Source organism: Hippopotamus amphibius, chromosome 1 (genome assembly GCF_030028045.1).
Source record: "Hippopotamus amphibius kiboko isolate mHipAmp2 chromosome 1, mHipAmp2.hap2, whole genome shotgun sequence".
NCBI lineage: Eukaryota > Metazoa > Chordata > Mammalia > Artiodactyla > Hippopotamidae > Hippopotamus > Hippopotamus amphibius.
In genome coordinates this window covers 79758507-79776272 of record NC_080186.1, presented here as the reverse complement: position 1 = coordinate 79776272, position 17766 = coordinate 79758507, and the positions used below count along the sequence as shown (strand labels likewise).

At 36.5% G+C, this 17766-nt stretch overlaps 1 protein-coding gene across 1 annotated transcript in view; it reads left to right on the top strand.

The window, feature by feature from the left end:
- Window positions 1–4780: 4780 nt before the first annotated feature.
- The window catches only part of UBE2U (ubiquitin conjugating enzyme E2 U), a 37017-nt gene continuing 24031 nt past the window's right edge, over window positions 4781–17766 (top strand). The window contains exons 1-4 of the mRNA XM_057712621.1: window positions 4781–4846; window positions 6360–6441; window positions 7411–7503; window positions 14994–15091. Coding sequence (XP_057568604.1) covers window positions 4781–4846; window positions 6360–6441; window positions 7411–7503; window positions 14994–15091 — 339 coding nt within the window. The remainder of the gene's footprint in view (window positions 4847–6359; window positions 6442–7410; window positions 7504–14993; window positions 15092–17766) is intronic.

The window sequence follows — 17766 nt, the reverse complement described above, 5'->3', positions numbered from 1 at the left end:
TTTGATCTTTGAAGATTAGCATTCAGTATTTTTCATGACATTTATATTGAGGAAGGAATATAAGATTATTAAAAGCAGAGAAACTCAATATTGGGAATGCACATCAAAAGGTCTTCAAGACAAAGAAGGGATCATATGATTTGAAACCAGAGTTACTAGAAGCATGTGTGCTGCACTTCACTTTCTAGTTAACAGCGTAACATACGTCAAACTATGATTTAAAGCACTTCTCACCGCTGAGCTGACATTTGGCAATCCTCAGCCTTCTTTTGCTCCTGAGGGTGGGGGTTCAGATCCAAAGGAGGTTAACACTTTGTGCTGGTACATTTTCCTAGTGGATGAGGAAAGCAGCCTTTTGGTTTAAGCAAAATGAAAACATCTGTTCTACTCCTGAGGGAAAGAATTGTTTTTAAAAAGAGGGGGAGGGGATTCTTGGTTGCTAAAGCTGGAGATGGCCTCAGTAACTTCGCAAATGTTTAAGAAAATAGGCTTTCAGGTGCCTTGCTCACCTAGGATGATGAAAACTTCTGCATGAGCCTTAGTTCACTTCCTTTTTCAGGATGCCATACCCATGTTATCCCCGAACCCTGTATAAAGCCATATGTTAATATCTACCAACTGGTCCCAAGTTCTTTCCACACTAAATCAGGTCAATCCAGCTCAGTAAGTGGCTGACCTTTTGCCATATAAATTGTCTTGGTCAGTAGCTGTGCACTCTGGGTAAGACGTTGTATAAGTTAGCTGTTGTTGCATAACAAAATACCACAGACTTAACATCTTATAACAATACCCATTTATTAGCCCATAGCTCTCTCTGTCAGATCTGGGTACCTCATGACTGAATTGTCTGCGCAGGGTCTCATGAGTATTGGCCAAGCTGTGTTCCAATTTGAAGCTCAGGTCCTCTTCCAAGCTCATGTGTTTGTCCCACAATTCAGTTGCTTGTGGTTGTAAGACTGAGGCCTTGATTCTCTTGCTGGCTATTAGCCAGCAGCCACTCTCACCTCCTAGAGGATGCCCAAATTCCTTGCCACATGGCCACTTCCATTTTCAGAAATGTCAACAGAGGATCTCCCTTCCATGGAATCCCTCTCATGCTTTCAATTACTCACTTCAGGAAGATCCCAGTCCCATTTAAGGGCTCACTGGATTAAGTCAGGCTCACCCAGGATAATCTCCCTTTCTCAAAGTCAACTATGTCACATAAGTCAACTTAATCACAGGAGAAAAATCTATTATATTCACAGTCCTGAGGATTATGCAGGGGGTGGAAATATCGGAGGTCATCTTAGAATTCTGCCTACCATGAGAAATATAATGCAACATTTCTCTTTTTGGTCCTTTGTACTGTAATGCATAGTTTCTTAAGTTTTTTTACTTTGCAGGCTATTATTAAAATTAATTAATTCCATGGCCTCTGTTCTACCAAATAAAAGTCTGTGTGCACACACATACACTTAGATATACACACACCTACAAAGTTGCCCACAATTTCAGCCACCCTACCCACACCCCAGAAGTCAATCCACATTTAAAACTCTGTAGATGCAGGCAGAATAAGCTGGAGAGCTGACGTGGATTCCTTGAAGTATTTTAAGCAGGGAATTACACGATCATATGTTAGTTTAAATAATGACTGTCAAGTTTTACGACAGGCAAGTCTGGAGACAGGGAATATGGTATAAAGATGTTCTGTGTTCTAGCAAGAGATGGCAAGGCTGTGAGCTCGGGCACTGGTGGTAAAGTTTGAGAAGAAGCTATTGATAGAAAAGCAGCAGGTCTTGGTAAGTGATTGAATGTGAGTCATGAGGAAGGGGAGGAGTCAGAGTAAACGTCAAGTTTCCAGCTTGAGAAACAGGGTAAAACAAACAGGGCAGAAGACCGGTTGAGAGGATTGAAGGCAGTGAGTTTATTTTTGGACATTCTGAGTTTGAAATGTGTTTGGGACAGCTTGGTGAGAACCAAGCAGCTGGATACACTGGTCTGAAGTCCCAAGGAAAGGGCAAGGCTAGCAATCGATTTAAGGGGTTGTATGAGAATATGCCAACTTGATTTTCACTGCACTAAGGTACCATATAAATAGCAATTTCTGAAAATTCAGAACAAAGAATGGTTCAATTTTATCATTTTCTTTTACTTTAATGTAATTTCCCCTAGAGTAGAATTTTACACACACACAAAAGGAGTCTGCATTCACCATCACCGTTTTCCCCTATTAGAGTGGAAGGAAGGACTACAGGATCATCGTGGTGTCATCAAAGACGCCTAGTTAAGATCCCCTAGTTGGGTCTACCACTTTCTCACGGAAGCAGCCCTTTCTTCACTTTCACCGTACATTGACAGTCCTATATAAATCCGAGGGAAAATCTGACAGGATCTGAAGGAGGGCCCCCCAAAATTCAATCTCAGGTGCTAGGTGATGTTTTAATAAGAAAAATTCCTTTATATTCAGTTTCATGAAACATAGAATCAAATCATTTTATTGTGCCAAATGATAGTAAAGTTAAGATATTGTTGGGAATTTCTAAACTACCCTACCTGGACATGAAACTCACCATGGGAGCCTTCTAAATGCTCTCCCTCACCATCCATTCTCCACAAAGCAACCAGAGTAACTTGGTAAATGTAAAGCAGAGCATGACACTGATGCTTAAAGCCATTCAATGATTCCCATTGCTGTTCGGATAAAACCCAAACTTCCCACCGTGTAGGGCTCCATCTTCGTCACATCTCTGCCATGTTCTCTCAGTCCCTTCCTGGTTCCCTTTTGAAGCCTAGCTTTCTCCTGACTGAGGACTATTGTGTTTTTCTCTTTCTGGAACTCTTTGCCCTCAACATTTCATATAGCTGGCTCCTTCTTATTTTGTCTTTCTTTTTTAATTTTGATTGGGATATAGTTGTTTTGCAATGTTGTATTAGTTTCTACTGTACAGCAAAGTAGAGTTCCCTGTGCTATACAACAGGTTCTCATTAGTTACCTCTTTTATACATATTAGTGTATATGTCAATATATGTCATATACATGTCAATCCCAATCTCTCAATTCATCCCACCCTCCTTCTCCCTCCTTCGTGTCCACACATTTGTTCTCTACGTCTGTCTTGCAAACACGTTCATCTGTACCATTTTTCTAGATTCCACATATATGTGTTAAGATACATTTGTTTTTCTGAGTTACTTCACCTCATCTTATCTTTCATGTATCACCTCAAAGTCCACTTCTGACAGAGGCCTTCCCTGACCACCATTTCTAACCCTTATCTACTTTCTATCACATTACTGTTTTATCGTCTATATAGCACTTGTGATCTAAAATTATTATTTCTGTTTTGTACATTTGTTTTGGTTTTGTATATTTGTTTATTGAATACTGGAGCCAAAAAGGCAGTCACTTCATCTGAATCGTTCCAAAGCACATGAGAAGTGCTAAATAAATATTTGTGAAACAAATGAACTAATTGAACTGCTGTCCTGTTTCCATTAAATTGGTAATAGTAAGGGAAAAAAGCACTCTGAAGAAGAACGCCAGTTTCTGTCGTTGACACCGGCAAATTAACACGTTCAAGTAGCTCACAGGTGGCTGGAGAAGGCAGTGGGCAATTGTGATACAGCCTGACAAATGCTAACAAGGAGGTAAATACAGGGTCCTCTAGGATCACAAGAAAGGAGTCTTCTCTTGTCTTGCGGAATTCCAAAAGAAATCATAGGCAAAGGTACATCTGAACGATGGGTGAAGGAAAAATTGGGGTGGGGAGGAAGGATGGAACGAACGTGGTAAATGTCTAGATAGAAGGAACACCTGGTGCAGAACTGTGCGGCAAGAGTTGGGAATCTGAGAAATTTTAAGGAGGTCCCTGCTGCAGAGCGCTCTACCAGAGTAACTGTAGGATTCCATGACATAATAATGTATGCGAGCATATCGTGAACGCTAACGTGCTATGTAAGTTATTATAAATAAGTGCAGACCTGTACTACTGGTCATTTATCACCCGATAGTTTCTGATATTCGAAGAAAAAGAATATTTCAGAGAAGAACTTCAAGTGACGTCTTCTCTGACTTACAGACTAAAATGCTAGATCCTCTGACTTTACCCCAACCCCCTATCAGCTGGGTAGAGTCCAAAGTTGGTGGACCTAGCAGGCGCTCGGGGAGCAGGGGCGGCGCGGCGCGGGGGCAAGGTTGCCTTAACAACGATTCTCATTGGGCTTTCAAACTGAACCGGTTGGACGATTGGCTGAGGAGGTTTCCAGAGGCCGCCCCATGTCGCTGATTGGATGAGGAGCGGCCAAGCTCCCACCTCCTTCTCTGTAGTCCCACTCGGTCCTGTTGCTTGGCAACCGATTTGCATCCTCCAGCCCAGCAGGCACCCAGTTAGTTACACCTGTGAAGCGGCGCGAACAACCGGCTACGACCGCCCTACGCTTACGCCTCTCACGCCCATTTCACGCACAAGCAGCGCAAGTGGTCCCACGAGCTCATCCAAGTTTGCCTTCAGACTGGGGTGTGCGCTGACCCCGCAGTGACAAACCGCCGCCGAGAAAGCGCTCAGGTTTTCCTTCTGAAGTCCTCTTTTAGAAGAGTTAGAGAAAAGAAGCTCACTGTTATATGCCCAACTTAAAGCCACTTATCTTGGAAGCATACAGCGTTTTGAGGCTCGAGAAAGCAAGTAACTTATGTCAGTTAACTAGGTGGATCAGGGTGACCCATAACCTTAGACATCTGCCTCAGAGCGAACCCTAGGAGTGCGGGGACAAGTGCCAGACTCCTTGTTGTCTTATCATGTACAGCAGAGCTTACATCTTGTTGCAAAGAGAATTCCAAGAGTTGAAGGAGAACAATTATGAGGTGAGTACTGGAGACCTGGAGGGTGTGTTTCAGTGGGGTACGAATTTTTAAAAGCAGTTTAATCCGTGTTTATTCTATAAGGCATAATTTAGTTAAACCTAGTTTGTCACTGCAGATTTGTTTAATGAACCTATTTCCGTATAATAATCTATTTCATAATAATAACAATTATTAGTACTTCATAATAACAGTTAACAATATTGAGCACACTATGCTGAGTAATTTATGGGCATTTAAGCCCTGAATATCAGGGTCTATCAGGTAGTAAGTGACTAGCAGGTACAGGGTTGCACTCATTAATTACAATATTATAAAGTAAGTACGTAGTGTTTTGTTTTACCTACAAGAAACCTAAACCTCAGAAAGATTCAATGAAAAAGGCCTCAGGATACCATCACAGAGTCTTCTGACTCCAAAATCCCTTGCTTTTAAGTCTTGGGTTCTATTGCTTCCTGTCTAGTGCACTTTTTGGCAACTTTTGTCGCATATTGCACTTTAAGTGCCTTTCCCTTATAATTTTAACACAGAGGAAGGCTTTGCCCTGAATGCCACCAATGAGGTTTCAGTGTTTGTGGTTGCCATAGGCTGTTTTATCACATGTAATATGGAGACTTTAAAAATGAAAGGGGCGAGGGAGTGCTTAAGAGAAAGAATAGAAAGTTGTGCATAAAAAGAGGGTGTACGGTGCTTCAGGTGTAGTTCGGTGGCATTGCTCTGTTTCCACTGCAGCCATAGAAGTATTGCCTTAACAGGAGATGTTAGAAGCAATTATTGAGTTCAACAGCAAACATCTGAGAGGTATGAAAGTAACATTTGATATTGTTTCTGCTCCACCTGAACTTTGTGGCTCTGTTGAAAGAAAATTTAAGGGAGAAGTGACAGGTAAATATAGATAGTGTAGATAATTGAGATGTAATGTTTATCCAGACTAGCACTGAACAGGCCTAATAACTGTGATTGCTCAGAAGTGTTTATTGACTATATTTAAGTGTATTCCTCAGCATAGCCAATAACCTTATTCTATGAAATACTTTCTTGTCCCTCCATTGGAATAATACCTCAAGTGCAGGAAAATTTTATTTTTATATATGGGCATAATTTTAGAGTTGTGTTTTTCTTAATGAAAATTTTCTTACTTCGTGCCTTATGTGGCATCCGTATGGTTTTTGACAGCTTTGGAGACATGCACGCTTTCCAACTATTTCTTTCTTTTTGAATTTGAATCTTAAATTGTCTATCGACTTACATAAGCTACACATTCCAGTCTTGAGCTTCGTGTCCCACTTTTGGTTTGTACACTACTGATTTATCTAAAATTTACTATTGCATGTGTTTTCTGGAATCTACCTTAACTTCCGTGTAATAAGACAATATATAACACCTTCCCAAATAAAAAGAAAAGTTTATCAGAAAAAGAAAATGTAGAGCTTTTGGAATTTATTATAACCTAATATCTGATTTTCCAAGCTGAAATAAATATTTAATCTTTTTCTTTAATTTTTCTTAATTAAAGGGTATTACTGCCTTTCCTGTAAGTGAAGATATGATGCAATGGGAAGTTGATATTGAAGGTCTACAGAATACAATTTGGCATGGTTTGTGCTTTCAAAACCAATTTACTTTTTAAAAAGTCTTCATGTTATTAGCCTAATTTCTTTAAGGTTGCACTGTATAAATTTTCTAGAATTCCTAAAGTATTCACGTTATTTTTTCACTATATGCTTATTTTTTTTCCATTTGTCAACATGGATGGAAATTTCAGATTTGAATTTTTCTTTCTGCCCAGTCTTAATGTTATCATGTTTTTAAGAAGCACATGCAGGAAAGCATATAAATTGAGAATATCATCTAACAGTTTTCCATGAAATGAGAGAATAGCTAACAAAATGCCTACTGGCAGAAAAATCCCACAATTATGTCTCATTTTTTTGGTCTTTGATTTTCCCACAAATTTCCATAAATCAAATTCTCAAAAAGACTAGGCCACTATAAACTTTAATGACCATGCACTCTTACAGTTGTGGATTAACAAGAGATATTTGTTTAGTGAGGTAAGGGAGAAAAACATGTAAGTGAATAATTGCAATAAAATATAGCATGTTCTATTATGGATTTTGAATGGAATATTGAGGAAGCAGTGATTAGTTAATTTTGCCTTGGAGAGTCAGGAACGGCTTCCCAAGGAAGTGACACTTGCGTTGGGTCCTGAAGAATGTGTGAGAATTCACCAGGCTTAAAATCAGAAGGAAATCCAGGCAGAATAAACTGCCTGGCAAGAGAGGGTTCTGGAGCAGTGAGTTCAGTAAAGATGAGATGCACAGTGAAAGGGCTGGTTGTTAGGGGGACAGAGTCAGTGGGTGGAAAGGATTGGTGGGAACAGTGGCTGAAAACATGGGATTAGATTGTGAGGCGTCTAGGCATCCTATAATCCAGCTTACTTATTAATATAATAAGACTGTAGGGACCTTGGGGAGGCTAAACTGTAGGAATAAACTTCAGTGTTAGGTTACAGTTAATCCGTTTAACATGACACTTTAGTAAAAATGTTTATTTCTATATCACAGGATCATTCTTCCAACTGAGAATAAATTTTACATCAGAGTATAATTTTGTCCCTCCAGTTGTGAGATTTAGAACAATTCCTTTTCATCCAAATGGTAAGGAACAAATGAAATTTTTTTATCATGGGTTCTGTCCCTATTAACCTTGTTCTTTATTAGTGCTTAATATTGTTTCTTTTTAATCACCTTGTTATGATTATAAAATTAAACTTGCTTATTGGGGGAGAAATTAAAAGGCAGAAAAAAATTTTCACCTGAATTCTAATTTAAATAAATACTATTCTCAACATTTAACCAAATTTATTTCCTTTCTTCTATGTATGCATTTTATTTACATAGTTGAGTTATTACACAAAGTTTTATGTTTTTCTTTAAAATGACATGTTTATTTCTTCAATATTAAACATTCTTCAAAATATAATTTTTAGTGACTGAAAGATAAACAATTCCTGTATCGTTCAATGTTTTAGTTGGATCTAATTTTTTACTATAAAAACAATGCACTGACAGATTAACATTTTAGAAAGAAATGTTACATTGCCACTTCAAGTTATATGCAAAGTAAATTCTTAATCAATTACAAATGCAAAAGTTTTTAATGCTAAAATTAAATTAGAAAAAATTAAAAAGTAAGTGGAATTATTTCCTTAATTTCTCTCTGATATTTCATTGTTAGTGAATAGAAATGCAACAGATTTCTGTGTATAAATTTTGCAACTTTACTGAATTCATTGATGAGCTCTCGTAGTTTTCTGGTAGTGTCTTTAGGAATTTTTTATGTGTAACATCATGTCATGTGCAGACAGTGACAGTTTTACTTCTTTTCCAATTTGGATTCCTTTTATTTCTTTTTCTTCTCTGATTCTCGTGGCTAGGACTTCCAAAACTATGTTGAATAAAAGTGGCGAGAGTGGACATCCTTGTCTTTTTCCTTATCTTAAAGGAAATGCTTTCAGCTTTTCACCACTGAGTATGATGTTAGCTGTGAGTTTTCCATATATGGCCATTATTATGTTGAGGTAGGTTCCCTCTGTGCCCACTTTATGGAGAATTTTTATTATAATTGGATGTTGAATTTTATCAAAAGCTTTTTCTGCATCTGTTGAGATGATTATATGGTTTTTATTCTTCAATTTGTTGATATGGTGTATCACACTGATTGATTTGTGGATATTGAAAAATCTTTGCATCCCTGGAATAAATCCCACTTGATCATGGTGTATGACCTTTTTAATGTATTGTTAGATTCAATTTGCTAGTATTTTGTTGAGGATTTTCACATCTAGGTTCATCAGTAATATTGGCCTGTAATTTTCTTTTTTTGTGATATCTTTGGCTTTTTTGGTGTCATGGTGAGATGGTGGCCTCATAGAATGAGTTTGGAAGTGTTCCTTCCTCTGCAATTTTTTGGGATAGTTTCAAAAGGATAGGTGTTAACTCTTCTGTAAATGTTTAATAGACTTCACCTGTGAAGCCATCTAGTCCTGGACTTTTGTTTGTTGGGAGTTTTTAAGTCAGTTTCAATTTCAGTACTTGTAATTGGTCTATTAATATTTTCTATTTCTTCCTGGTTCAGTCTTAGGAAATTGTACCTTTCTAAGGATTTGTCCATTTCTTCTAGGTTGTCCGTTTTATTGGCATATAGTTACTTGTAGTAGTCTCTTATGATCCTTTGTATTGCTGTGGTGGTGGTTGTAGCTTTTCCTTTTTCATTTCTGATTTTGTTGATTCAGTCCCCCTCACTTTTTTTCTTGATGAGTCTGGCTAAAGGTTTATCAGTTTTGTTTATCTTTTCAAAGAACCAACTTTTAGTTTCATTGATCTTTTCTATTGTTTTCTTAGTCTCTATTCCATTTATTTCTGCTCTGATCTTTATGATTTCTTTCCTTCTACTAACTTTGGGTTTTGTCTATTCTTTCTTTAGTTGCTTTAGGTGTAAGGTTAGGTTATTTGAGATTTTTCTTGTTTCCTGAGCTAAGGTTGTATCATTGTAAATTTCCCTCTTAGAAATGCTTTTTGCTGCATTCCATAGGTTTTGGATCATCATGTTTTTGTTTTCATTTGTCTCTAGCTACTTTTTTTATTTGCTCTTTGATTTCTTCATTAATCCATTGGTTGTTTAGTGTAATACTGTTTAGGCTCCACGTGTTTATGTTTTTTGCAGTTATTTTCTTGCAGTTGATTTCTTATCTCATAGCGTTGTGGTCAAAAAAGATATTTGACGTGATTTTAGTTTTCTTAAGTTTACTGAGGTTTGCTTTGTGGCCTAGCAAGTGATCTATCCTGGAGCTGTTCCTTGTATACTTGAAAAAAATGTGTATTCTGTTGCTTTCAGATGGAATGCTCAATAAATATCAATTAAGTCCATCTGGTCTAATGTGTCATTTTAGACCTGTGTTTCCTTATTGGTTTTCTGTCTGAATGATCTGTCCATTTATGTAAGTGGTGTATTAAGGTCTCCCACTATTATTGTGTTACTGTCAGTTTCTCCTTTTATGTCTGTTAACATTTGCCTTATATATTGAGGTGACCCTGTGTTGGATGCATATATATTTACAACTGTTACATCTTTTTCTTGGATTGTTTCCTTGGCCATTATGTAGTGTCATTTCTCTCTTATAACAGTCTTTATTTTAAAACCTATTTTGTCTGATATAAGTATTGCAACTCCAGCTTTCTTCTGATTTCCATGTGTATGAAATACTTTTTTCCATTCCCTCACTTTCAGTCTGTATGTGTCTTTAGATCTGAAATGGGTCTCTTGTAGACAACATATATATGAGTCTTGTCTGTGTGTCCATTCAGCCAGTCTGTCTTTTGGTTGGGGCATTTAATCCATTTACATTTAAGGTAGTTATCAGTATGTATGTTCTTATTTTCATTTTGGTAATTGTTTTGGATTTGTTTTTTTAGTTCTTCTTTCTACCTTTCCTCTTTTTTTTTTTTTACATTTTATTGAAGTATAGTTGATTTAACTATTGTGTTAATTTCTGCTGTACAGCAAAGTTATTCAGGTATACATTTATATATTCTTATTCTTTTCTATTATGGTTTATCACAGGATATTGACTATTGTTCTCTAGCTATACAATAGGACCTTGTTCTTTATTTTCTTTCTTCTTTTGTTCTCTTCTCTTGTGATATGATTATCTTTAGTGTTATGTTTGGTTGTCTTATTTCTTTTTGTATATATATATATTATAGATTTTTGGTTTACAGTTCAATGAGATTTTGGTATAGCTATACACACACACACACACACACACACACACACACACACAATTGTCTTAAGTTGCTGATCTCTTAATTTCAAATGTGTTTCAAATATCCTGCATTTGTACTCTTCTTCTCTCATGATTACTAGTTTAGATACCATATTTGTGTGTGGATGATTTCCTATCTTTACTGTATGTTTGCCTTACCAGTGAGCATTCCCATTTTGTAATTTTCCTGTTTCTAGTCGTGGTCTTTTCTTTTCCACTTAGAAAATTTCCTTCAGGATTTGTTTTAAACCTGGTTTGGTGGTACTGAGTTCTTTTAGCTTGTGCTTGTTTGTAAAGCTTTTGATTTCTCTGTCAAATCTGAACAGGAGCCTTGCTGGGTAGAGTATTCTTCACTGTAGCTTTTTCCCTTTCATTACTTTAAATATATCATGCCACTCCCTTCTGACCTGCAGAGTTTCTGCTGAAAAGTCAGCTCATAACTTGGTAGGGATTCCCTTGTATGTTATTTGTTGCTTTTCCCTTGTTGCTTTTAATATTTCCTCTCTTTAATTTTGATCAGTCTGATTAGTATGTGTCTTGGTGTATTTCTCCTTGATTTGATCCTGTATGGGACTCTGTACTTTCTGGACTTGGGTGCTCTTTCCTTTTCCATATTAGGGAAGTTTTCAGCTGTTATCTCCTCACATATTTTCTCAGGCCCTTTTTCTCTCTCTTCTCCTTCTGGGACCCCTATATAAGGTGAATGTTGGTGCTTTTGACATTGTCTCAGAGCTCTCTTGAACTGTCCTCATTTCTTTTCATTCTTTTTTCTTTGCTCTGTGGCAGTTATTTCCATTTTTCATTTCAGTTGTATTCTTCAACTCTGTTTGGCAGTTCTTTATATTTTCTGTGTTAAAAACATCCCCTTACTTCTCTCTCTGTGCATCCATTCTTTTCTTGAGTTCTTGGATCATCTTTGTGATCATTACTCTGAACTCTTTCGTGTGTAGATTGCTTGTCTCCATGTCACTTAATTCTTCTTCTGGGGTTGTATCTTGTGCCTTCATTTGGACCTATTCCTCTGCTGTCTCATTTTGTCTAAATTTCTATTTCTGTTTTTATGTATGTGGAAGGTTGGTTATGTTTCTCAACCTTGGAGAAGTGGCCCTCTGTAGGGGATGTTCTGTGTGTCCCAGCAGTACACTTCCCTCTTTTCTCCCAAGGGCCAGGGACCAGCTGGTCCCAGGGTAGTTTCTGACTTGTGTTTGTGGACTTAATTCCACAGTCTGCTGGATCATTGTTTTCTTGTTTCTGGTGTCTGCCCCCTGGTGGGTGAGGGTGTTGATGGGCAATTGGATTGCTTCTGTATCTTGACTATTGTAAATAGTGCTCTTGTGAATGTTGGGGTGCATGTATCTTTTTGAATTAGTGTTTTCAGTTTTTCTGGATATATACCCAGGAGTAGAATTGCTGGATTATATGGTAGCTCAGTTTTTAGTTTTGTGAGGAACCTTCATACTGTTTTCCATAGTGGCTGTACCAATTTACATTCCCACCAACAGTGTACAAGGGTTCCCTTTTCTCCACATCCTTGCCAACATTTGTTATTTGTAGACTTGTTGATGATAGTCATTCTGACAAATGTGAGGTGATATCTCATTGTTGTTTTGATTTGCACTTCTCTAATAATTAGTGATGTAGAACATCTTTTCATGTGCCTATTAGCCATTTGTATGTATTCTTCGGAAAGATGTCTATTTAGGTCTTCTGTCCATTTTTTATTTGGTTTGTTTTTAATATTGAGTTGTGTGAGCTGTTTGTATATTTTAGGTATTAACCCCTTGTTGGTAGCATCATTTGCAAATATTTTCTCTGATTTCGTACGTTGTCTTTTCATTTTGTCAGTGGTTTCCTTTGCTATGCAAAAGCTTTTCAGTTTAATTAGGTCCCATTTGTGTATTTTTGCTTTTATTTCTTTTGCCTCAGGAGACTGATCCAAGAAAATGTTGCTGTAGTTTATATCAAAGAGTATTCCACCTATGTTCTCTTCTAGGAGTTTTATGGTTTCTGGTCTTACATTTAGGTCTTTAAACCATTTTTGAATTTGATTTGTATATGGTGTGAGGGAATGTTCTAATCTCATTGTTTGCATGTGGCTACCCAGTTTTCCCAGCACCACTTGTTGAAGAAACTGTCTTTTTCCATTGTATATTTTTGCCTCCTTTGTTGTAGATGAATTGACTGTAGTGTATGGATTTATTTCTGGGCTCTCTGTTCTGTTCCACTGATTTATGTGTCTGTTTTTGTGCCAATACCATGATGTTTTGATTACTGTAGCTTTCTAGTATAAAGTCTGGGAGGGTTATACCTCCAGCTTTGTTCTTTTTTCTCAAGATTGTTTTGTGGCTCCATGTGAATTTTAGGAGTTGTTCTAGTTTTGTGAAAAATGTCCAGGGTGTTTTGGTAAGGACTGCATTAAATCTGTAGATTTGCTTTGGGTGGTATGGCCATTTTAACAAAATTAATTCTTCCAATCCAAGAGCGTGGGATATTGTTCCATTTCTTTGAATAGTCTTCAGTTTCTTCATCAGTGTTTTATATTTTTCAGAGTATTGGTCTTTCACCTCCTTGGTTAAATTTATTTCTAGGGTTTTTTCTTTTTTTGCTATTTTAAACAACACTTTTTTTCCACTTTCTCCATCTGATATTTCATCATTAGTGTATAGAAATGGAGTAGATCCTTTTATCCTGCAAGCTTGCTGAATTCATTTATTAGTTCTAATACTTTTGGGATGGAGACTTTGGGGTTTTATATAAAGAATATGTTTAATATTCTTATTAATATTTAATTAATAAAGATGTTTGTTTCCAGTAACAATGTTGGAAATAGGGAAAAGGGAAATAACTCCAATATCCATTAATATAGGAATTTTAGAGTAAAGTATCTTATAGCTATATACATTGCCTTTAAATATAACAAGGAAGATAGATGAAGACTTTACTCTTTGGTCATTGTTGTGTCCCTAGAATCTTCACTACCTGGCATATAGTTGTTGCTCATATTTTTTTTAATATACATGTCCAGGAATATGTTGATAATTTAGTATTAAATGAAAAAATACTTTGAAAAATAAAATGTAAAATATAATTCCACGTAATAAAAAAAAAGCCCCAAAACTACACATACACACACACAGACACACACACACGCGCGTGTATTAACTAACTAAATCAGTCTTTTTTCCAAATACTGATTTAGTTAATTGTGTTAGAGCATAGGCAAACCTTTCATACATGTTTCCAATTTATATATAACAGAACAAAGCTGGCAGAGAGATTTTACCATCTTCAACGTGTGGGTTCCATTTCTGAACCTAAAGCATTTACTTTGTCACTATTTCCAGCCAGTGGGAAGGGGAGAGAAAAAGGGAAGAGGGCCAAACAGCTTCCTTAAGAAAATATATCCAGAAGGCGCACACTTTACTTCTGCCCATGTCTCATGATTAAGACGTCGTCATATGGCCACATCTTGCTAGAGGAAGGGCTGGGCAAATGTGGGCAACTATGTATTCATCTAAAACTACGTTGGGGAATGGGGAAGGGGCAGGCATCATGTTTCTTACTATGGAGAGAAGAAAGGGAGGAAAGGAAGAGCAAATATTGGAGGACTCTGAATAGTGTGCGTAAAACTTTTTATACCATTTCTTCATCAACTTTTCTTTCACCACTGAGTCATAATTTCACTTTTAACTTACAACAATTTTAATACCAACTAGGATTTGTTTCTAAATTCTTTTATCAGATTGTTCACTCAAATCTTGTGTCCATTGCACTGTTACTGTTATTGTAGTTTTACAATACGATGTACCGAATCAAAGACCCCTCTTTTCACCTTTTCAAAATTTTCTTCCCAAGTCTTCCCTTTTTATTGCAAGATTTCTGTTGGAATATAAATGTTTTTCTTATTCATTTACAAAAATTGTTTATACATTAATAAAAGTATTATTAATAATGATAGCTATCATTTTTTGAGGATCCACTATATGCCAGGTACTTTATTAAGGACTGTATTTTTTAAATTCTTTTCAGTGAAAGTAGGTACTTCAATCATATCCCCATTTCACATACTAGGCAGGGGAGACCTAGAGAGATACCATTAATTGCTCAATGTCACATAGCTTGTAAGTGGAAGAGTCAATGGTCAAATTTGTGTGTGTGACACCAAAATCCATGCTAACAGCTGCTCTGTATTAACTGTCACATTCATTGCAAATAATTTTCCTGCTTTGTCATTTGTTTCTAACTTTCCTTATGGTATGTTGATGTTCATAAGTTTTAAATAATAATTTTATGTATCAATATTAATGTATTATTTTAATACAGTAGATCCACATACTGGCCAGCCCTGTGTAGATTTTTTGGACCACCCTCGTAAGTGGAATAGAAGCTATACATTGAGCAGCATCTTACTTACCCTCCAGGTAAGAACAAATTAATGTTATGCTGTCTTTAATACTTTTAATTACCCCCAGTTACTCAAAGTATAAGGAATAAAATGTACAGTGCGTATTTAAATGTTTGAGTAAGCGTATATAAATCAGTAACATTTCTACATCAAAACTGTGAAATGGAACTTGAATTATATTATTTTTAAAGTGAAATTGATAGCTTAGGCCCTTCCCTACCAAAGAATATAAAAGAAGAAAAGAACTGTTTGGATGGTTTCAATTCTGGAAATACAGTCTTAGGTTTGCTTTTGGCTCCTAACTTCACTTTATAATGTTGAACAGGCCTTTTAGATCTTTCCTCATTCATGAACCTTGCCTTCCTCAGAGAGGTGAATAGAGTGACTACGATGTAAGATGTTGAGCTTTATCCTTTGTTTCTGACAGTGCGCGAGACCTGCTTTTATAAGCTTTCATATCAAACCCAGTGAACAATTAAACCAGGAATTTCCTCCTCTCCTCAGTAGGTGCCTGTATCTAGAATGCACCCTTTACCTCCTAGATCCATGGTCTTTAGAAGCATGCCTCAGTGTAGTGTTATTCCCGACCCTCAAAGAGCTTCCCTTCTCATCCTGAGATGCTAAAAGAAGTGATTTGAGTGGCGCTTGCTTTGATCACTTACATCTGGCTCAGCAAGATTCTATCCACCAGATTCTATCCATGATATTCTATCTATTCATCATTAATAATATATGGAGATAAACTATTAAATTTTGATTATGTGGAATACCTGGAGAATAAAGTATTCTGACTTAATTGAATTTTCTCAGTAACATAGAATTATAACACAAATTCAATCTCTCCCGTCTCTTGCTTTTGAAAATAAAATAAAACTAATCATTAACTTTCTGTGTAGTCATCTTAGTATGCTGAGTAAAATTTAATATTTTTAAAAATGCAGTGCTCAGTTCATGCATTCATTCATTCTACAAATATGTGTTGAGCATATGTACCAGTGCCAGGCCAGGTTCTGGGAGAGAGAGTGGAGCAAAAACTTTGAGGAAGTCAGTGAGCCATGGTGTGCAGAGAATTGTGGTTGATCTTTCGGACTCCTTCAAATTGAGTTGTCCTATCTCTTCCACCTAAACAGGATCAGCCTTAAAAATGGTAAAAAATTAATGTTCTCAAAAATGTAATGAGTGAGGGCAAACCAGAATGAAATGGTGAAAATTTTCAATTGCAGAATAATTTAATAAAGGCAAATTGGGGGCTGTGAGTTTAGATTGTTTGGCTTTACATCTTGTTTCTGGCACTTAATACCTTTGCACTGTTGGACAAGTTTCTTTACTTCTCATTGCCTCAGTTTCCTCATCAGTAAATGGGGCTGTTAGTAGCTACCTCAGATAACTTGTGAGGACTAAATGAATAAATACATGTAGAGTACTTAGAACCATGAGTGATCCAAGAAAAGAATTCAATAAAATCTAGTTAATATTTTGACTGTTCTTAATTTTAACCACTAATAAAGTGGCAACAAAGTGTTGCCAAATATATCATGGAAAGCCAGTAGATTACACAGTTGTTTCTATTTTTCAAATAGATTTGTAAGACAAATATGCCCACATTAGAGAAGATTTTTAAGATAGTGGAAAGGAAAAGAAAATCACTGATAATCATGAAGAAAATTCTGTACCCTATTGTTATTAGCATTTTCTTCTGATCTTTTCTCCTGTGTTTCATTTTTAAATCTTCAGTTGCACATTCTCTACAGGGTCAAGCCCAAATTCTGTTGCCTGTCAAATGTTGATCTACTTCTCACACCTCAGCTTTTAACTCTCCCAAACACACTGTGGCATCCCGCTCCTATTTATATCTTCATGTTTTTTTGTTCGTTTTTGTTTTTTAACTCACAGTGCTTGGTTCAATTCAGTTTGAAAAGCATTTATAGAGTTCTAACTCTAAAGTTACAAACCCAAGTCAATCTTGGACCTTAAAAAGTTCTCAGTCCAGTTCCTCATCTGACTAGCAACCCATTTTATTCTCTCTTTCTCAGTCTTTTCAGCAAGCAGCTGCTCACATGGTAAGAGTCAGGTCAAAAGAACCCACCTCTGGGATGCCTTTCCTGATTTCCTTTCCTAGGTGAAATTGATGGCTTTGGTTTTGGGGGGAGGGGGGGTTTCTTTGCAAAGTGATATCCTGATCAAATCTCTATGAGAGCACTATAATGCTATAATGCTGTAATGCACATAGTATTTCCTTATCTCTCTTCCCCTATTGTACTATAAGCTCCCTGAGGGCAGGAAACAAGTCTAATTCATGTAATAGGTACTAAATAACAAGATTGAAGCAACAAATCTGAATTTTTACATTGTTGCAATGATGGTATATATGTTCAAATTATATAGCCTATTTCTTTTTCACTTAACATTTTATCTCAAGTAATTTCCAGATTGCTACAATTAATATTTTAATGGCTATTTGATAGTGCTTTGAAGATCAGTGCTGCCCAATGGAACTTTCAGTGCTTATGGAAATTTTCAGTGTCTGTGCTGTCCCATACAGTAGCCACTAGTCTCATGTTCTGCTGAGCACTTGAAATTTGGCTACTGTAACTGAGGAACTGAGTTTTTCATTTTATTTAAGTAATTTATATTTAGATTGGTTTCTGACTACATCCTTTTGAATGCAAGATAATAAGTTTGTGTTGATTT